Genomic DNA, 23,233 nt, shown 5'->3' with positions numbered 1-23,233 from the left:
CGCTTCTGTGCTTCATGCGAAACATTAATAAATTATATGTTGACTAATACTCGAATAGGTTGCCGACTTCTTTTCTAAAAGTCACGATAAATTGTAGAGACTACTGTTACCTGCCTGTATACTCAACACTTAACGTAGCTAGTACTTGTAAAAAAATGATCTAATAGATGTTGGAAAACAAAGAGTAAAAATCTTGATTGACATTTGTACCTCTACACTTAGATATAATAAATCCCCTCCCCTTTAATCTTGATTCAAGAATTGATTAAGTAATAGAAAATATGTACGCAACCAAGTTAAGGCTCATAAATTGAGGTTTTAAAATACATAATTAAAAAAAAATAGTGTATGGCTGATTCTGAAATTTTTGTTTTTTATCGACTAGAAGAACTCCCGACCATGACACAGGCTCCCCCTTTTTTGTTTGTTTGTTTTAGCTTTGACATTTATTTTTCTGGCTGCCTTTGAGAAGCAATTGTAGCGACTTTCAAGAATACACAGGAAATGAAGACGTTAATTTTCGGGAACAATATTCAGTATTTATTTGGATGGTTGTTCATGTGACAAAATGTCACATCTTATGACGTAAATAACTTAAGAAGTATACGTATTACCATGTCCATCACTGTACATGGATGACATCGAGAAAAGAGTGGGTATACATGAATACCGGTATGACAAAGCAATACGCCGGTCTGAATGTACTACATGTAGTATTTATTTTGGTCCAAACTTCTATGTACCTTATTCGACGATGGTCCACATCGACGGAAATATAATTCAGTGCGATAGAAGCAAATTACTTGAATTTACTTGTTTGCATATTCATGCTCTAAAGATCGTAATCAATCTTTTCAAAATCTAAGAATGAAGATAATTACTTAATTAGCAGTCAAACGTGTTTCGTAAGTAATTAAATTGCGCTCATGTCAAATGTTAACAAAATTAACATTTTGAGACATCTGAGATCGGCATTAGATTCCCAAAAGGTTTATGTAAGTAGAACTGTGACAATTTCTGAAAAAGGGCAAACTTGTCAAGATTGTATTCATTTGAATTCTATAAACTAACTTAGCCTAGCGCTTTTCAGTACTGTCAGTACTTTGATTAAAGTGTTAGATAAGATCATTAAATGTATCATTAGATTTGAATTCAAAAGTGAATGAATACTAAATAAGTTGATGTTCCATTGAGATATTATATGCACTTCCATATTTCTTTATAAGTTTACGTCCATATTTAAGTGAAAAAAGAAAAAAAAGTGTCGGGTTTCTACTAGAATTTCATAACTGCCTCTTTCTTTTGTCGTCTGTCAATGAACGTAAGAATATTTCTTAAACTCTGTATTGCACAAATGTTAATTATGCATGACCGACTGAAAATCAACAGAATCAAAATGTTTTTTCCCTTCAAATGTCTCAAAAACATATTTGTTTGAAAAACAAAACTTTATTTTGATAAAGAGATTCGTCTACAACAGAAAACAGCCTGGCGTGTCATTGGTATCGTCAGGGAACGCCTTTCAACATTTTCAATATATTTTTTGATTTTTTTTTTCATCAAAGCAACATTTTGTTATTACCAAAGAAAGGTTGACTAACATGAAACATTAAAGATGATCTATTTATATTCAAGTCAAGATGAACAAAGGCTTCGGTTTAGATGCCGAAGTGTTTCACTTCACGAAGTAAATTATTGACAAACAAGTTGATGAAACAAGAATATCAGCAGTCTCGTTTAAAGTCATCATTTCGTAAGTTCTATGGTCGATATAATGACCTTGTCAGCAATTTATCATTGAGTCAAACGCTGACTGGCTTTTTTCATACTAATTGTTAGGCCATTATTTACACACTGAATTGTCGACGGATTTTTCCGTTATTTCCCGATCATGTCAAGTACCACACGGCGGGTGTGACCAGTCGGCAGGGGATTTTCACTCCTCCATGGCACCTGATCCCACTTCTGATGTTTTGGAGGTCCGTGTTTGCTCTGCTCCTATTTTGTATTGTTTAATGAACTTTTGAGCTCGAATACTGTTCGTTATCTCCATAGAAGTGCGATCTGTGTCTGTGGTATCAACATAGATGCCACTCTAACCTTTCCGCTAATCAGAGGAATACCTCCTTATCTCTCTGATATTATATACCTATATCACTTTTGTTTTGTCGGTAATCATTGACACAATGATGTTTATGTCTCCTTGCTGCAACTCTGTATCATTTCTGTATAGGTTATTAAAATACTCAATGAAGATAAAGGAGATTCGACACTATCGCTATTCAGATCCTAATGAATATTCATTATTCTAAATGTATATATAAAGTGTAAAACATGAATTAATAATTCAATTATCAGACTTCAATTTTGTTTGAAAAATTTCACGTAAGTTATTTTAGGACATCGACTGAAATTGTCAATGAGGAATTTCATGTTGAGGTAATAATGCATTAAAGCTCGAGTCTGACCTTAACATCAGAGTATACTAGATATCGACATTCTTAGATAAGGTAGCGGAAATTTTTTTTATCATTTAATAAAGCTAGGTTCCTGTATGAAAGCCCATAACTTGGAAATCAAATCAAAAATGTATTGAAAATTCTACACTGACTATCCCATAGTAAATCTTATCATAACTCATAAAATGATGCACAAATCTTTTTCACATATCCAAGAACTCTTTCTTTTTACAAATATAGTTAAAATCGGTCATAAGATCTTGTTTTTATACCACACAGAGATAACGCCATAGTAGGTTTTGCGTGAAAGATATTAAGTCCAATAAAGTGGACTCGTATATAAGAAGAGCTCAAAAGATGTGGCATTTACATGTAAAATATGTGATGAATAGAATCTCAGATATAGTTTTCATAATTTGTGGTTTGATACAAAGTTATTCTGACTCCTACGCATTTATATCCCCTAAACAAACATTATATCTAGTCACAATCTATAGGTGTATAGTACTTAACAGGAAAAGTTTGGATCTGTTAAGGGACCCTCAGATTGTTTTTCGAGGAATTAAAAAAATGGCTCTTGTATCAAAAGGAATATATCCCTTGCATTCCTGCAAGCCAGGAAATATCTCCTTATCTCTGTATAAAATATGTCACTCTTATTTTTTCAGTAATTACTTGACATAATGATGTTTATGTCTTCATCTGCAACTTTTTACATCTCAAAGTTAATAGAAGTAATCAACGAAGACAGATGAGTTACTAAATCATGGTTACCCAGAATTATCTAGTATCCTACATTTTTCCACTTCCGAAGAATTATGATGTGAAATAACTTACTTTCGTAGGGGTTTAATTTTCGTTCTTTTCTTGGTATGAAGGAACTCACAAAATCATGTCCTTAACTAAATGCAAAATTTAAAAGTATAACAACTCAACAAATCCCCGCGAACGGACCTTTTTTTTTTTACACAAACCAAGAACCACGTAACCACATACAAGTGTGGTTTACATTATAATGTTTAAGACAAGAATTGTTTATTTAATTATGAGATAAAGACTTTTATTATAAACAAATTTCAGCAATTACCGTTCCCAGAAGCCTAGTAAGTAGGCCCCTCACTCTCTGATCGTGAGATCTGGGTTGGATTCTAGCTCCAGCCGCGGCGTAAACCTCAAACATTTAACAACGACAATGACTGTTTCTTTGCCGGGTGGGTGCCCGGCACCAGAAGTGAAGGTCGCGGATCTGTCAGATTAGACCTTCAAGGGACGAAAAAGACTTTCATGCTAAGTTCGAAGCGTCATGCATAGGCCAAAATTTAAGAAACGATATGTAAAGAGGCGATTTCTCTCCAAGAGCAAAAAATTCTGGAATGGGACGTTAAACAACATACAATTAATTAATCATTCAGTTATCTCCGTACTTTTAATCAAGTTAACTAATTTAAGTCTGACTCTAGCCTGAAAGTCCAAACAAAAGTCAGTACCTCAAAGGAAGCAAAGAAAATTCAAAACCGACGCCACAGTTCCATAATCAATGCGCATTATTTAAGTTCGATATCTTTAAGTAAGCGACTTATACTGGACAGCTGGGAGTTAAGAGAAAATAGTTATTGAATTCCACTGGCTTTGTAATTGCAAAATATTCATGAAATGTTTCAGCCAAAAATGGTTCTTTTGTTAAATGTCTTTGATTACTAATCCTTATCAGACAGAGATTTCAAGTTTAATTTAAGTGGGAGAAGCTCTTATGAGAAATAAGTATCAGGTAGATGTATATCCATTACAAAGAATATTTTCCACTGTATTCATTACATAAGAAGCATAATTTTCACGATAGTTTTTTTTTTAGATTTATGAATGCACATGGCCATTCTTACAAATGCTTTCCAATTGCATGTTATTTCAAACAATACTTAAAACAATAGCAGTTAACAAAGCTAAAAAGACTAATAAGTTACCCAGAGAATAAAAGAAAAGAACACTGAACTGTTTTAAAAGAATTCCTTACTTAACATTTGTTGTTAAATATAAGTTATCTCCCTTTACAAATATGTTAAAATAGAATTTTTCTCAACTTGACATAATTACCTATGCAATTTTATTCATTAATCTTTTAAGGATCTCTTTACCAAATGCCATTTTTCAAATTTAAGTTTGTTTTTTTTTTAATTTATGAAAATATGTTCTCAACTTGACATAATTACCTATGCAATTTTATTCATTAATCTTTTAAGGATCTCTTTACCAAATGCCATTTTTCAAATTTAAGTTTTTTTTTTTATCTATGAAAATATGTTCATTTTAAATAGATTAGATAAAATCTATCTATTTTAAGATAATTTTGAGTAAAAATCTCCTGGCAAAAGTTTCTTCTTTTCCTTAGATATATGGAATATTTATATTATTTCCTTTGATTTTACTATTAAGATTTAAAATATGTTTTTTTTTTATTTTTATGCCTTAAGGACATACGCAACATAGTTTGAACTTTATTGTCTTTTTCCTTGGAGTTGAAGAGTTCCAATACTTAAAGGAACTGTGTGCTACATTTTAATGTCTATATATGCTATTGTACACTTCTTCTAAAACAAGTTTGGATAAACAAAACATCTAGAATATATGTTTAGTAATTTTTGTATATTTTTCTTTGAATTATACAAGAATTCTCATCAATTGATATCTTTTCAAAACCCCTGGTAATGCATGCTGATTTTTTGTCTACGAACATCTGATAGCACTATAATCTTAAATTAAGAATATCTCGAAAAATTATCAGTAGGTAAGGTACGTTGCGTATGTCCTTAATTGATGCTTAATGCATTTCAATTAAGGTTAACGTTGTACTCAGAAAACCATCAAATTAAAAAAGGAAAGTGAACTTAAAGTTTCCTTGTGATATACACAGATTTCTTTGATTTTTTTTACATTAAAGTACCCGAAAGCACTAATTGATAATCAGTTATTGCTACAGTCAGTTTTTAATATGTCTGTCAAATAAATGAAATCTAGCCAAAGGACTATTCAAGGCTGTTTTGGGATAAATCTGTTGAATTTTTTGTCGGTTAAACATAACGGTGGAATATTAATAGCACTTTATTATTATAGATTTTACGTTTTACAATTAGTCGTCTCTTATAAAGCAAAATATACAATTTTCTTCAGAATAAAGTTGATAAATAATATTTCTATGCTTCTTGTCCTAAATATTGAGAAAAAATTTGCTGGTATACTATATCATGGTGATCAACATCAGGTTTATGGAACCATTAGAAATACTATAGACCACCCTGTTGTCTAAAGCAGAAGAAATTAAATAGCTGAAGATATTTATCTTGATAAGATTTTATTTATCCACAATATTTTGCCACAATTTTCAGTACATTGAAGAGGATAATGTTTTCAGATGCTAGGGTCAGTAACTTATCGGAAATTGCGCTTTTGTGCCAGTCTCTCTTCCTGATACATTTATAATGACAATTTACACAGTTTTTTCTCTTCTAGATATTTGATCTTAAACATTCTCTCTCTCTCTCTCCCTCTCTCTCTCTCTCCAAATGCACTTGTGTTTATTGACATTTATTGAAATAATCATATCCATCCTAGAAATATGAGTAAAAATAGCCGACCTTGCTTGGAGTTATCTAAACGCCGTAAAAAAAAACATTGCTCTTATCTCGGCCTTTAAGAACACGCATATAATACTGCTATAGAATGTTTATCAGTTATAAAAACTTCGGGAAACTGCATCGCGATGTTTGTGCCATATCAGTGATTTTATATCGTGTAGAAATTCATAAAGCCACAGAATTAGACATATTTGCTTAATCACGATCCTGTTTTTCTGAATAAATCTGTCAATTACCATCATTAGGAATTTTTATACGTTATTTGTTTTGTAATTAGCGTTGTCAAAATTTTCATTCTGAAAAACCTTATAGAAAATTAAAGAATATTATCTTCCGGTCCTGACTGAACTTTTCCGTCTTTGAACGACAAGAACTATTTGATCAAATTGTCGATGATAAAATTTAGCTTTTGGTATGAACAGATAAAAATAATGTTATTTATAAAACAATGACAAAGTAATTTAAGGATTCACAGGGGTTTACATATAAACGTCTTACATTTTTTTTAATCTTTCCTTCATTCTATTTACCTTTTTGATATCTTCACCTAAATGTTTTATTTCAAAATCATAAAATTAACAATATATTATTTCAAAACTGGAGGTTTATTTTTCATCCTGTATCACAGTGACCTTGAGTTTTGAGGGCAATCTTAAGAATTTAATCTCTTTTCTGCTTTTACTTGTAATCGATTCATCGCAGTATAATAAATAATCAATCAGTCAAGCATTGCATTCTAATAAATTATCAATAATTAATTTAAAATAAAAATAGTCTGAAATTAACTAGAAGTACATCATTCTTAAAGTATATATTTGTAGAAATAAGTATGCTTTTGAAGATTAAGTTGATCCTGAGCGAATGACAACAGGAAGATGTTTATAAAAGTTCAACGGTTCTTCAAGTCACATGTAAGGCTTGTTTGAATTTCAATGCACAAAGATTGAATGTGTTCAAGTACTTAATATTATCTCCATAGAATATACAAGAACCTTACATTCACTTATAATGCTGTTTTAGAAAATTCGTTATTATACACTAACATATCCGTTTACCCAATTATAATTTTTGGGCATCTGGCGGATGTGACCTGTTTTAAAATAAGGGTTGCTTACTCCTCCATTGCATCTGATCCCACATCTGATGTTTCAGAGGTCCGTATTTACTCTGCTCTTAATTTGAATTGTTCAGTTGGACTACTAAGTATTATTACCGTTCGTTAAATCTTCATTTCCTTCAAAATGCGATCGAGTTTTTGTCGTCTTTAATTACAAAAAATATAGGTTACAGATTAACCGATATCTGAAGAAATGGCATAGTATTTTGTTGCGGGTTTTTGAAAATATGATAGTCCAGGCAGAAAAAAAACTTCAATATAAACTAAAGATAATTAAAGTTGCCCATTTTCTATGGTATATTCAGGAGGACAATAGGCGTAGTATCTGATCATATTAGGATTTTTTTAATTCTTTATTTTATTTTTATTATTATTATTATTTGCTCCGTTGCCAAGTATTAGGTTTATGGTGTATAATTTGCAAAATCTTTATTTGTTATTATATCAAATGCAACAATTTTATGTAGATACTTCCGAGCATATGATTTATTAAATGCACATATAATTGACCATTTACTTTATCGTTATGGGCGGGTTAACATGTGGGGGAAATGTCCATCATTACTGAATTAAGGTTTCAATCAATAATAAACAACTAAAGCCAATTTCTGGAGACGTTTACGGAAATTGATACACTGTTAATTATTTTCCATTGTAAGAATTTTTTACCTAATTGCCCGAAATACTCTTCATTTTAAGGTTTATAAGGAAATCTCTGTTGCTATACTTTTATGATGTTTTGATTGCCTCGAGATTAAACTGAAATATGTTTTCCTGATCTTGAGATTCTACAGTAATTTGAATCTGGTCAATGAAATATATGGAGATAACGAACAGTATTCAAGCTCAAAAGTCCATTAAACAATACAAAATAGGAGCAGAGCAAACACGGACCTCCAAAACCTCAGAGGTGGGATCAGGTGCCATGGAGGAGTGAGCATCCCCTGCATTATACGTGCGTATAACAAACATTTTTTACACATTTATTTCTTTAGGTAAGTGTACCCATTATTAACTTCATCCCATATTTCTACCCTTTCAGGTAAGTATATTTCATCACAGCTAATTGTCCAACTTAATCTGTTTTCAAAGTTCTTCGTACACAGTACCCCTAGGTAGCGCTATTAACGTTACAGCTACAGAGAATACCTCGTTTCCAGTACCCCTAGAATCGTTAAAAATGTCTTCCATATCGTTGATCTAATTTCTCCCATTTTGCTTTCAATCAATTTTGGGGAAAACCCTACATTTAAATAAGCAAGGCTTTGTTCTACACCAAATAACATCAGGTGTACACACAGATAATAGCTTGGGATAATGATAATTGCAATGAAATATCATTCCATCTGAACGACTGTAATTTAAATTATCCTAAGATCTACTAATGTTTTATTTCTAACAGCTCCAATCAGATACATCTATGGCATAAAATTATGAAAAAGTAAACAAAAAAATCAAAGGATGAACACGATTTTTTGGCAGAAAGAAATCCATTAACCTTGCGATATAAATTTTGTTATTTCAGAATAAATTCAGGAAAAATATATATAACAAAAATAAAACGTTTCTACAAATATACATTACCATGGTTCATGAGAGCAGCAAAAATTTTCAGTTTCATAACTAAATTTTATTGAAAAACTTAAAGGGGGGGGGGGTTAAAGGCTTACGCTCTAAACGTTATATAAAGAGAGTATTTTATTGTCCGTTTTATGCAACGGTCAGTCCCAAAATATTATAAGCATTTATTTATAATGCCAATGTAGATATAATTCTGGATGAAACTTGATGCAAATGAAATTGAACTTTTAGACCTTTAATTTTGCAGTTCATCAAAATAGCCTCTTGGAAACTGTACACCACCAACATGTTGTCAGACCACACATAAAAAAGGTGAAGGTAATGGACAGTGTTCAATCTATAAAAAAAACCCAACAAACAATACAAATATGTGAACAGGACATACAACAGGCAACACCGGGAATTCTAGGGTGGGATCAGGTGCCTGGGAGGAGTAAGTGTCCCTTATCGACCGGTCACACTCACTGAGAGCCCAATGTAATGTAGGAAGAATATATTTAAGGATAAAAATACATTGTATTAATATAAGCCGACCATTGCATATTCATATTTAACGCCGACCATGAGACTCCTTTCTGACTCTGTTTCCTTGTTTTTAATGGACTATTTCAAGAAGCTAAAGCAAGTCAATACTTGGACTCTATAACTTCAGAATACAAGCAAAGTTTTCGATGCACAGCATAGTCTCTTTAAGCTGTCAAGTGTGTTGGAATATATGATTCCGATTCTTCCGTCATTTCCTTAAACGTAAATTTGCCAAGAAAAAAAATTCTGTGAACATTAGTAACATATTTATGAACATTAGTAACGTACATATTTATCATAAAAAACTCTTGCATTTCACCATATTTCAAGCTGAAGTCTTAACCCTGCATTTCTATAAGAAAGAAATCCCACAGTGCCTAAATATTGAACATCTGAAGAAAAATCTTCGTAAGTGTTTTTGTTCATCCTCTTCTTTCAACTATGGCACTTGACAGGTCATTACTGCTCATGTAAACTTAGTTTAAAATGATAACGTAAAGCAATCACTTTACAAGATCCTAAACAGGGGGGAGGGGGGGGGCACGAATGTGCAGTTGGTGACAGAATTTCAGTCATGAAATCTGTCGAGGATTATTTCAGACGATAGCCAAAATATGAAACGATAGGAAAACCTAAACACTTTGTCAGAATGGAATTAGCATTTTAGAAATAAGTTATATAAATTTTAGAAATATATAAAAGAATCGTGTTAGAAAGTTGAAATGGAAAATGCGAACTATCTATCCTTCTGTTTTCACTAAATCAGAGGTGATAAAACAATAAAAAGACTTTATAAACAACATGTTTTGGTTCCAGCAGTCGAGGCTTGTAACAATATCTTTGTTTTAGGCTAATTATTTTTTGTTTTGGAAGAACCTGGTTTTTAATTCTACATCTGGGAATCCAAATTACACTCACAGTTTACTTTATAAGGATGAAATTCATCAAATCACGTTTCAGTCCTATGTTTTAATATTCTAGTCAACGAAGGTGAGTTCTACCCTACTTGTAAATGGATTTCATAACTGCATAGGAGTTCATTGAGATATATACAGTCGACATATGAATGTCAGTAACTATTGTTAATTGATAAAATGTCGTTGGTATATATGAATGTTGAGTTGAAGGCCACTGCAAGTGTTCTCTTCTCCTCAAATAGAAGTTTTTTTTTCAGAAATTCTATTTCATAGCTTATAATGGAGCATAATAAGTGCCAATTGGATTTTCATTGAAAGACCTGGTCTCCAAAGACTGCATAAAGGTTGTTTTTGATAAACTCCAGCATCCCTTTTTATCAAACTCAGAGTACTTGTGTTAAGAATGACAATAATTTTTAACAAAGTAATTTTACCATGAGAAATCACAAAATACAAAAATGACTACATTTTGTAAAAGCCAATATCTGCCCCTGAAACTATTATGTTCTAAGCCAGAAGGATATATGCAGACTTCAAAGCCTTAAATGTTTTTTTTTTCCTCCGTGACGTCATAAGTTAAATATGATGTCAAAAAAGACGTAGATTCTCCATTTTAATGATTTCTTTAAAAATAGTATACTTTACAGGGATTTTGATTGGAGGATATTGAGCGTTCAGACTCAAATCTTTTCATATGATGTAAAAAATGATAATGTATGAGTGAATGAAAACTAAAGTCCAAATTGAAGAAAACGTGCATTTTTCCTCCTTTTTAAAAAAAATAACAGGACATTTCAATGATTTCACACCAAAAATGACGATATTTTCTTTAGTCAGTAATACATTTTGTGTTACTTCAAATTTATATTATTACAAGTATAAGCAATTGTACGCTTTTTTAGAAGTTTTGACTTAAAAAAAGGGGGCAGTGGTGTGTCATTAACGTATATAGTAGTTCTTTCCGAGTTTCATTAGTATTGCAGAAGCAGTTGTAATGATATCAAACAGCCTAGTTTTTAATCTATCGTGAGGAATGGTTGTAGAAAAGTTGTACGTCTTAATATTATTGCCTTTAGAAAAAATGTTGATTTTAAATTTTCTAAAAGTTCTTCGGAGTTTTTGAGAATTCACATCTGAATTGATTTAAACCACTTCTAGAATATGTTGTAGCACAGTACATCTGAAGTTTCTCCTTAACAGCGTGATGACTCCAATTTTTCAATCGTCAACTTCCCATATTTATGTAGCAATATACCCTTATCGCCAGCACATGGGGTTTTTGTCTCCCAGTTGATTCGATACACAAGGGCATGCTCTACATACGAACAATTTTTAAAACGAGGCAAACTATTGACAAACAAGTTCATGAAACAAGGATATGAACAGTCTCGTTTGAAGTATTCATTTCGCAAGTTTTATGGTCGATACAATGACCTTGTCAGCAAATACAACCTATCATTAAGTCGAATGGTGAATGACGGTTTTCGTACTTATTGTTAAGCCATTATTTACACACTGAATTGTCTACGGATTTTTCCGTTTTTCCCGGTCATGACAAGGAGCACACGGCGGGTGTGACCAGTCGGCAGGGGATGCTCACTCCTCCATGGCATCTTACCCCACCTCTGATTTATTCGGAGTTCCCTATTTGCTCTGCTCCAGATTTGTATTGTTTAAATAGATCTGAGCTTGAATACTGTTCGTTATCTCCATATTCCAGCAGTTAATTATTTTCGGAGGAGTAAATATTAATGAATGATTTGATAGAGCATTTGCTGGACAAGCAATGTATCTTTGTAAGGGATTTAGAGACGTTTGTGAATCAAGAAAAGGGAGAGTAAATCAAACTCACCTTGGCTGACTAAAATGTTAACAGTATTAAACACTAAAATGTGATTTTAAAGAATGTCATCCTTAGAAAGTGAACTGTGAATAATTTAATTTTGTTTGTATTCTAGCCTCTGATTGGTTAATATCCAAAAAGGAACACAAATTATTTCTGTATAACCTGGTTTGGTATGGGGACACCCCCCCCCCCCTGACAACCAGCTGAATCATCTGTATCCATACATTCCTCTCATTTCCAGTCCTCGGGTTCATGGAAAATTCCAGATTTAATAAATGTACCTTTAACTTCAAACAATAATTCGATCTTACCACATGTAAACAAGCAACATGGCTGCTAGGCCTAATTATCAGGTTTTACCTCCCCTCGCTTCCCATCACTTCCGTTACTTCCGTTACTATGGTTGTATTATTGAGCGGCAAATATAAACTAATAAAAAGCATCGAAATTTTACACCCATAGTTATTTAATGATTTTAAAATTAAATTATAAGGAATGACTCTAATTCTTGGCCAAATTATTCGAGTATAACCTGGTTTGGGTCAGTTTACGCTGTTTTATAATCCTCTTCGCGGATTATAAAGCGTAAACTGACCCAAACCAGGTTATACTCGAATAATTTGGCCAAGAATTAGAGTCATTCCTAAATTAAACGCTGAATTTCCAATCGTTGAATTAAAACAAAGTATATGTACTTCTTAAGTACAGTTTTAATAATGAGCCTTACAGACAAAGACGATATGATTACAAGCTTTGTCTGCTGGAATCATAACGTATTCATGTAGTCTTTTTAATTTTATTTTCACCTCCGACTTAGTGAAACCGAGGCAAGCTACTGACAGATAAGGTGATGTTACAGGGATTTAAATAACCTCGTCCAAAGTCAGCATATCTTATATAGGAGAACACGTCATAATGACCTTATTAGCAAATACAACTTGTCATTCGGTGGTACTTTGAAAACATATTTGTTTTATACAAAATCTGACTACGAAATATTCCGTCTACCTGAACAATTCAGAGGGCTTATAGTGAATATGACCGGTAAACATAGGATCATCCCTCGTCCTTAGCACCTGATTCCACCTCTGGAATTTTCGGGGGTCTGTGTTATATGCCCTGTTTACAGATTTGTATTGTTTGTAGGTTGCTGTTTTAAGATCGATCACTGTTCGTTATCTTTGCTTTTTTCATTCGATATCCTGTGGATAAACAACCATATGGTCCATGAGTTGCTTTTGAAAGATCTATCGGCTGATAGTTTTTTTAACCTTGCATGTAACTGTTCTAGTGAAATATCTGGCAACATTATAAATAGACAGGACTTTTGAAAATCTGTTTAAAATATATAGATAGAATATTAAAAGGGAAGGATGAATTATACTTTTTATCTCTGAAAGCAAACCTGGAAATCTGGTATTAAAATTCGGTCAATGAGATAAAAGTTGTGTATACTGTGACTAGGATTAAAAAATCTGCTTATCTTTTCTTGTAAGTTAGCAATAACTGTTAAACATAATGCAAAAACAATTTTGAAAAACAATCCACTAATATTGAAACTGTATGAGAGAGCTCGAGGTAATAATAAAAGTTCGTCCCAGACTGTTGGTGTATTTTATTATAAATTTTTAATTTCATGTCATGGTACGAAAAATTGAAAGTCCAAAACGAATTATAGGACCACACATGTACACACTTGACATTGATAACCTTGATTCCGTGATTGACAAGTTGTCTAGAGTGAAAAATAATCATCCCTGCGTACTAAAATTTTCACTACTTTTTAGTACATTTTTCATCAATATACCTTGCAAATTTCAAATGGATGTATGTTCAAATAAACAAAATATAGGATTTTAGATTATATGTGGTATTGGCGCACGGCGCAGGGATGATAACGTCAAAGTGTCTAAAAGCAGCTTCAAGTTTCTTCTTTGCTAAAAAATAGTTGGATAAGCCCCACTTAAATTCGGTATTTTCATCGATGCACATACTCGAGTTTCCCTTTATTCCTCCATAAACAGTCGAGAAACTAATCTTGCACACACATGGGACCTTCTGAAGATGAATTAGTAAGTTATGGACAGTACTCTCAGTATCATTCAATTAAATAGGCAATATTATATCGACGATCGTGTGTTGTGTTGACCACTTTCCCATTTCAAAATCAAAAGATCTTAAAAATATGACATTTTTTCTCCAACCATATCTATGTAATACTTTTATTTTGAAATAATACTCGCGTATCCTCTTCTGAAACCTACATATTTTGATCGTGTGCCGTGTTTTTTTTATTTTTTATTTTTTATTTTTGTCTACATTTTATTTAAAAAAATATACTTAAATTTGATACATAAACATTTGCTGAAAATTTCAGCTTAGTGTGCCATTATTTTTAGATAAAAACGCCTTGTCCACGATTTTACCGGACAACCTTGCAATTATAAAATCCTTTCTAATTCCTATTAAGGCTAAGAGCACGTTTAAATGTTTTGATTGAATCAGATAAATTCTTTTATTGATTGATCAGTTGTATGTTGTTTAACGTCCCATTCGAGAATTTTTCACTCATATAGAGACGCCACTGTATGCCAGTGAAGGGCTTCAAATTTAGACCTATACTCGGCACTCAGGGCCATGAGTTATGAGGGTTCTTTATCGTGCCAACGCCTACTGTGACACGGGGCCTCGGTTTTTAGGGTCTCATCCGAAAGATTCATGACTTTCACTTCTAATGCCGTTCGCTTGTCGAAGAAACAGTCACCATCTATGTTTACGTCTTAGGTTTGACGCTGCTCGACGAACGAGATAAGAACCGGGCCTCCCGATCACGAAACGAAAGCCCTACCACGATTCTACCGTGACCAGTGATAAATTCTTTGAAAAACTTATAATAAAGATATAAAAAAAATTAAATAGTTTTTATCTAATTTAAGATAAGCACGTCAGGGTATAAAGTCTCTATTTCAACCTTCCTGTGATTAAGAAATATAGCTTTGTATAAAGAAAAATTCAATTGAAAACAATGTTTCCATACTAACGGTGAAAAAGACGAGTAAATCCTCACTGTGGTCATGTATTTCATCAAATAAATGTAAAGGAATTAATTAGAATTCACAGCCTTATCCCTGTGTTATAACTAGACTAGTGTTGCAAAAGTAATCGCCTTTTTTGACATAACTCAAAATTTCAATTTAATTTCTTGTTTTATTTTTTCTTCATTGCAATGAGGAATGATCTAAAATGAGTTATATCGAATTCTGCGAACAATAGTGGTTAATGCTGATAATCGCATGTAAAATAAAATGATGTGTCAGCTCTTACACAGAAGATGTTTGGAATGGGAAGTGTTTCAAACTAGAGAAGCTTCTATTAATAGTTGATCGATGATCGAAAAAATCAAGATATCTCTCGAGGTTTTACTAAAAGAGACGCTAACGAGGAAGAAATTCTGCCACATTCTGCTATATTACTGGTTTGTATTGCTGAATACAATGAAGTGATTGGAATTTTCTTTGACAGTATGCTCAGGAAATCAGTAATTACTCATGTTTTTCAAAGCCTTTATTGATGAACATTTTGTCTTAATCATTATCAAATAATGTAATTGTGTGCTTCTCATTTGCCAATGCATATTGCTGCTTTCTAAAACTGTACATTTAACACTGCAGTATTGTCAAGAACAAAAGAGCAATTTGGAATCCTTCTTAAAAACATTTTACCATGATAAATAACCATTGTTGCATAATTATTTTCCATAGCCCGTCGTGGATTTCTTTATCAAAAGCAATATTTTATGTTTTGTGCAGGTTTCCTACACTTTGGAAAATGTATTTTAATTGTGTTTTGACAAAAGAAGCTTGTGCATAGTGTTATGGAAACAATTCGTATCGAAGGCGTCAATATTCGTCCTAAGAAAGACTGTATTTGCAAACAATGGCAAAGTATCGACCATAGAATTTGTGAACTTTTGACAGAAACTAAATGAATCGAACCTTTATATCTTCAACTAATTTGTTAATTTTTCACGTACATTTTTGAACATGCCATTGCGCATCTAATCAACTGGGAAACATTTACCCCATATTTAGGTAATACGGGCATTTTGCTATATAGATAAGGGAAGTTGGAGAAGTCATTATTTTTATTGTAAAGTCTAAAAAAAAAAATCTGATGTGTCAGACTCCTTCGTGTTTTTATTTCAATTTCATTGGGATATATATATATATATATATATATACTGAATTCAGGATATGAATAAAATTGAATATGAAAATAAATAAAATATCATTGATGTGTCGAGCTGAAGGCCAAGCAAGCGACTCCTTTACTATAGAAGTTTTTAAATAAATCCTGTGAAGCAAAAGTAAGAAAAAGAATCTTGTTCATTGTATAAATTGGGCAAATTTTAAAAACCCATGGCAATTCCAACAAGTTATTAGAAAATCTAATCTCCAAAGACTACAAAGATGTTGTCACTGAGAAACTCAAGTTTTTTTCTGAAATAACAACGTCAGAGAATCAGATTTAATTCTGATATCTTTTTATTTTTTTGATTTAAATTTTTAAACATGAAATACACATACGATCATACGTTTTGTATAAAAATTAAAAAATAATAAATAAACAAATCTATATATGTTTAACTGTATTACTCAAGGGATAAAATACTATCATTAACTTTAAGGTGACGAAATTTCACTGAAAGTTGAATGAATAGTAGAGCTCTGCCATTTAGTCCCCTTTTCTTACTGTCAGTAAATATTCAGTCGACTGAATCGTTTAGTGTCATCCTTTGATTTTCATTCTTTCGGGAAAAGAAAACGGTTAACACTCCCGGTATAATCTCTAGCTATTATATCTTTTGTCATCTCTTAATACATAATGACAATTTTAAGGCGTCTTACCAAGGCTTCAATGGAAATACTACGGCACAACGGATTCCAAAATAAAAAAAAAACAACAGACACAAACGAGCTTTTTTGCGCTTTTCAGAACGTTTTAAAACGAATGGGTGTAAATGCTTTTCTTTACTAGGAAAAGTAAAAAAGCATACAATTCATAAACTGGTATCTTATTATCACAACTTTCAATTCTGTATTTATAATATTCTGGATTTTTTTCATACAAAGCCCTTTTCTTACGATCCACGAACGACTGAACTGACATGGTATAAATGTTTTCTGACGTTTTCCATTTTTGATCGAATGCCCCTGTTCTAAAACCGATGTCTTTCACTTATCAGAAGCCAGGACTATGTGTGAGGAACTTTCATCAACATAAATATTTCTCTCACATTCCTGTTAGTTTATCTCTTTGACATTAAATATTCAGTAAAAATCTTGATTTGTAGGTAATCACTGATTTGACATGATGATGTTTATATCTTAACATTCCAAAGTTAATAAATGTACTCAATAAAGAAAGATGAGACAACAGTGCTACCAAGATTCTAATGAAGAGTTTTAATTCCGAAAAAATAAATTGTAAACATGAATCAGTATTTCAATCATCAGATATTATTTTGTTAGAAATGATTTAAACGAAAGTAATTTGCAGGAATTTGGAAATGTGGAGATTTATTTTGAGCTAATAATGCATTTATTTCGGAGTCTGACCTTTAAGTAAGAGAATAACAGCTATCGACATTCTTAGATAAGGTAGCGGAAACAAGTTATTATGGAATTAAGCTTGGCTCTTTTCCGAAAACCCATACATTGAAAAAAAAAACATAAAGCAATAAAAATTCAGAACCAACGGCACAGTTCCATTTCCATGGCGCATTAAACAAAATACATTTTCTTTCGAAAGGACTTCTCCCTGCAAGGAAGTGATTCTGGGCAGGTATTCCAGGCTCTAAAACCTTTGGAACGGAACAGAAACGCTCGGATTTGTTAAGAAAACACTATCATCATTTTGCAAGAAATTTGAAAATGTATCTTTGATAAAATTTTCAAGGCCACTGACAAAAAGGATAGACATTAGACTGAGTAAAATTTTTGTTTATCATATTCCTTGAATCACATAAGTGAGTATTTGCAAACTACAATTTTGAGAATGCATGATAAATGGCAATATCCAAAAATATTCTCTACTTAGGCAAGGGGCCTATGTCGAGCGTGACCTGTAACAAAAATTGACTTTAACAAGATAGTTGAAAAAACTTGTAACTTCAAATTATTTGTCTGCCTTTCTTAGATTAAAATCTTATCAGTCTCAGAACATGCTCTTGTGTACAAATGAGTTAGGAGACGCAAAGTTAACACCAAATAGGTAATATTAGGGCATTATTTTATGAACAAGGGTTGTTGGCGTTGAATATTGACATTTAAGAGAAACATTGTATTTTTGTTCCCCCTCTCTCTATCTCTTTTTTTTCTTTCTCTCTCTCTCTACGTATCCGACCCCCCTTTTTTTTTTAATCAGATTTGCACAATTTAATAAACAAAAAACTCCGGCATGTGAAAGAGAGATATATATGCTGTACGTCACGTAGGAGATGGGGAGCTAAACCCCGGCATTTTTGTCGACATGAAATTTTTTGAACGGAGAGTAATATATAAAGTGTATTTGATAATAAATTGTTTATTTACTTTTGCGAATGCACGTGAAAACCTGTTTACAGACAAGTGGAGCTGGAATGATGTGCATCCAACCTTAAAAAATATGTGTTTAAAAAGATTTGATGATAACGTGTTGGAAAGCAATTCCTGTTTTTTATTCAGTCATTTAGCATGTCTAATAAATTTGAAATTTTTTGGTGCACAATGCTTATGTAATCATTATCATAAACCGTTATAACCGAAATAAAGCAAGTTTGTTTTATGATTTGTAAAAAAAAAAAAAAAAGTATAAACTGCAAAATTGATGGTCGTTTACTTTATCTTACATGGACATCTACATGTAAAAGAAAAGAAAATTATTAATTCGGAAAATGAGAACTACCCGTCAGATCTTTAGAGACTTAGACTAAATTCATAAATGATCATAAATGATGTTTTTTTTGTGAATTTTGTAATTTTATTTTAGTCTGTTCTTAGTTTATCGAGACTCTTTAGGGTTTTGTCCCGTACTATAAACAAATGATGGAGTTCAAGGAAGGATAGATTTATTCCCAGTGTTTTCAATAATAATTCTGATAAAAAAGCATAGAACGGGCAATTTGAAGAAGCAATAAAATAATGGAAGGCAATTGTGATTTTAGTTATAACTGTAATTTAGCATCTGTCTCCCAGATTTTTTAAAGGGGGGATATCTTTTGAAAAAACATATAATAACTAATGTTTAGGAGATTGCATTACTTTTTTATGAAACGCTTGCATGGATCCGAAGCCCAGACTTACATGGTCCGGATGGGATCTCTGCGAAAGGGATATAACTCTTCCTAGAAAAACAATGCATGGAGTATATTGAAATACATAGAAAAGGCAAAAGATAAAACCATCACAGTAGAATGAAGTTATAAAGTCATACTTAACAGGGTCGTGGCAAGGGAAATAATGGTACATTTTTATCAAAATGAATATATTCAGTATGTGTGTTTGCAAATAAACAAATACCATGAGAGTATTCTGAAAATCGCAGGTTTTAAAATCATTGTGTTAAAAAAGTAACTACTTGAAATGTTTTACCAAATTTTTTTGATTAAGTTTTTTAATGATTATCTTATGCCCTTCTTATAAACTTAAAATCACGTAAAAAAAAAGTAGAAAAAAAAATTCAACAAATACACATGTATTTCGTGTTTCTGCGTTTTGCTTGCAAGTAAAATTATGTAAATATTATTATAACATTTGATTTATTATAGACTTACAATTACAACTTTCATTCATATGTCGACTCGATATATCCCAGTGAGCTTCACAAAAAAGATACCACAGAGTCTGCCCCATCTGTTTCATTTTCAAATAATTTATAGATTAGAAGCAATAATGGTCACTAAAACTAAACTGTTTAACAAACAAGATGATCTCAACTTCTCCATCCGCAGCTTTCCTTATTTTACTATCACTGCATATCCCAACTTATTCGATACGCAATAGAACGATTTTTTGTAAACTAAGACAGGCTACTGACAAATCAGTTGATGTTAAAGGGGTTTTAAATATCTCATTTAAAGTCAGCATTTCAAAAAGTCTAGTCGTTATAAGGACATTTTTGCAAACACAGCCCTTATTGGGTCGTACGTATTTTGACTGATATATTTATACCTGTTAGAACACTGTTTCTATACAAAATTCTCCGAGTATCTGATCAAAACATTGGGACTGTGGCGGGAATGATAGGAATAACAAACTCCTCTTGGACATCAGATTTCACCTCTGGCGTTTCCAGGTTTTTTTTTTGTTTTATGCCCTGTTTATAAATGTGTCCTGTTTTTTAAGAATTTTGAGATCAAGCACTGTCTGTTACCTTCACTTTTTTCATTTTAGAATGTAGAAGTGTGATTTGGGTCTTAAGAATTATCTAAATATCTTACATGAACCAGCTGATTTCAGATTTTTTTTTTCAAAAATTTCAATGTGTTTGTAACAACGCAACAACGTACAATCTGAGACTTTTAGATTTATAGAACTGACAGATCTGAAAGGCATTGTGATCTCTGCAACAACAATAAAAACGATTACGGGTTTCAATATTTATTTAAGCTTCCTTTTACTTTGGTGAAAATGAAAGAACTCATTTCCTTTTCCAAAAATACTGAACATGAAATGAAATATGAAGAGAACAAACAACAATTAAGCTCAAAAGTCCACTGAAAAAACTGAAAAAAAATACGAATTGGGAGCAAAGCAAATATAGACCTCTTATAACATCAGAAGGAGGATTAGATGCCATGGAGGAGTAATCATTCCCTATTGATAGGCCACACCCGCCGTGTGCTCCTTGCCATGATAGGGTAAACCGAAAAATCTGTATATAATACAGTGAAAATAATGGCCTAACAGTTTGTCTGGAAAGCGTCAGCCAACATTCGACTTAACTATAGATTGTATTCGCTAACAAGGACATCAAATTTGCAGTATCATACACAAATTTCTATGATTTACTTTATTAATATAACCATGTTATATCTATGTAAAGGGCACATGAAACCTATGATTTATTATCTATGATTATTTGTGTGAGAATATTTTCGAAACTTTATTTTTGTAATCACTTGAAAAATTAAGAAATCATCTGCAAAATAAATTCAAAACACACTCAACAGACATACAGACAAGCGAAACCATATTTTGAGTTCGCTCAACAAAATCAACAACTCTATTTACAGGCAAGAACCTACAAAGGGTTTTCGCCAAACATTTTGATGCACTGTAATGTTGAAAATCAACCAGTTCCCTCTAATACATGTACATATTGTACATTTAACCTATTTCCGGAGAAACTGAAATCTGGCAAATAAAGGGATGCGAAAAAACCAGGTAAATAAAAGAATATGACTTACCTCACTCGTTGTGGCCCATGTAGAAACATTGAATTCAAGACTTCCGTACGAATCCATTCTGAATTCAATAAAATTCCTTCTTTTGATCCCGTAGCCTCGTCTGCATTTCAAGCAATCTTCAGATATGAAAACAATGAACAAAACTAAGTTTTCCTCAGATAATAAAACAAATATTGATTGAAATATTATATCGCAGTATCGAAGTATTAATTTGAATGTATCTAAAGTGTCTTTCGTATGTCACGTGATAATTAGGAGCAAAACAACTGGCTGGTCTTAAAGTTCAAGTATCAATAACGCATTTAGTATATAAGAAGGTTTATAAAACGGAGCTTGCATTAATAGGTAATTGCTTGAAACTCTGTTAATCGTCCCGGAGACTAGCTGATGATGGGTGAATGGTTTCAATCAATATTCTTTACTGTAACAACTCATTATAATGCTTCCTGCAATTTCATGCTGATCATTTGTTTTGTTCCACGCGCACCTGCCATTAAAATTTGCTTACTCAAAAAAAACTTCACAGTAGGTATCATCAGAAGCAGAGCTTTATTTACGAGATATCATTCATGTTATCAAATTAGAACGTCTTACAAGAATGTTGTGTTTTTTTCTCCTGGCAGAGGCGCAAAATTGATAGACATGCTATTTAGAGCAATGTAGTTTAACATGCAATTATATTTGTGACAAAATTAGAAATACTGAATAGAGAGCGTCCTTTATTCTCTAATAAAAACTGCTAAATTAACAAAATACTGTTTAAATATGAATATAGTAGAATATAGTTTTCAAAAATCAGTTCTAATTGTGAATTTACGAAGTAGTCTACCTACAAAGCAAAAAGTTATCTGACAAAATTTCTGCATACAGGACGGAGTTGGGAAGAGGGATGGGGGATAGGGGGATTTACTTATTAACATCATCAGACATTGCTGATTTTGTCAACATCTTAACAAAATCTTCTTACATTATCCAAACCTATAGTTCTGCCTTGAGTGCATTGTCTTCATACAATACTGTTTTGTCTACACATTATCTATCCTCGCCATGTCTTATATGTTTTCATATCATCCTGCTTTTTTTTGTCTACTCATTACACATTCGCTGGTGCGTGTGGGGGGCGTCATTTGTTGAAGTATGTATCTGGTGCATCGGAGGTGGTGTCGTATATGATTTACATTATCAATCCTTGCTATGTTTTTTGTGTCTTCATATAATCCTTTTATTTTGTCTACACATGTTCTATCCTGGCTTTGTCTTTTGTCTTTTGTGTCTTCAAATAATCCCATTATCTAGTGTACATTTAGACTATCCTGGTGATATCTCATTTTGTCTAACATAATCGAGTTTTATTACGAAGATTACAAATAGTACTCGGCGTCTCCATATGAGTGAAAAATTCTCGAGAGGGACGTTAAACAAAATACAAACAAACAAACAGTACTCGATCTAAAAAAAACATTTACGAATAAAACAATTCTGTAAACAAATCAAAAAACACCATTCCAATGGTGAGATCAGGTGTCTATAGGAGTGACCGGTAACACATGCCGTGAGTCCTATGTATTAATCAGGTATAGGCGGAATAATACGTAGTTAAATTCATTATAAAAACAAAGTCCTATCAATTTGTATAAAACAATTGTATTCTACCCCGCAATATCTTAGTTTGATCTAATGGTCTACATATGGTCTTACCCCTGGGTAAGAC

General features: G+C 32.3%; 1 protein-coding gene across 1 annotated transcript in view; it reads right to left on the bottom strand.

Annotated features, from left to right (window-relative positions):
• The window catches only part of LOC133193838 (secretin receptor-like), an 89,835-nt gene extending 67,984 nt beyond the window's left edge, over positions 1 to 21,851 (bottom strand). The window contains exon 1 of the mRNA XM_061329764.1: positions 21,523 to 21,851. Coding sequence (XP_061185748.1) covers positions 21,523 to 21,579 — 57 coding nt within the window. The 5' untranslated portion in view covers positions 21,580 to 21,851. The remainder of the gene's footprint in view (positions 1 to 21,522) is intronic.
• Between the last annotated feature and the right edge of the window lie 1,382 nt (positions 21,852 to 23,233).

This window comes from Saccostrea echinata, unplaced genomic scaffold (genome assembly GCF_033153115.1).
Source record: "Saccostrea echinata isolate AGI-Se365-2 ecotype Australia unplaced genomic scaffold, CSIRO_AGI_Sech_v1 ptg000028l, whole genome shotgun sequence".
NCBI lineage: Eukaryota > Metazoa > Mollusca > Bivalvia > Ostreida > Ostreidae > Saccostrea > Saccostrea echinata.
This window is presented reverse-complemented; position numbering and strand designations above follow the sequence as displayed.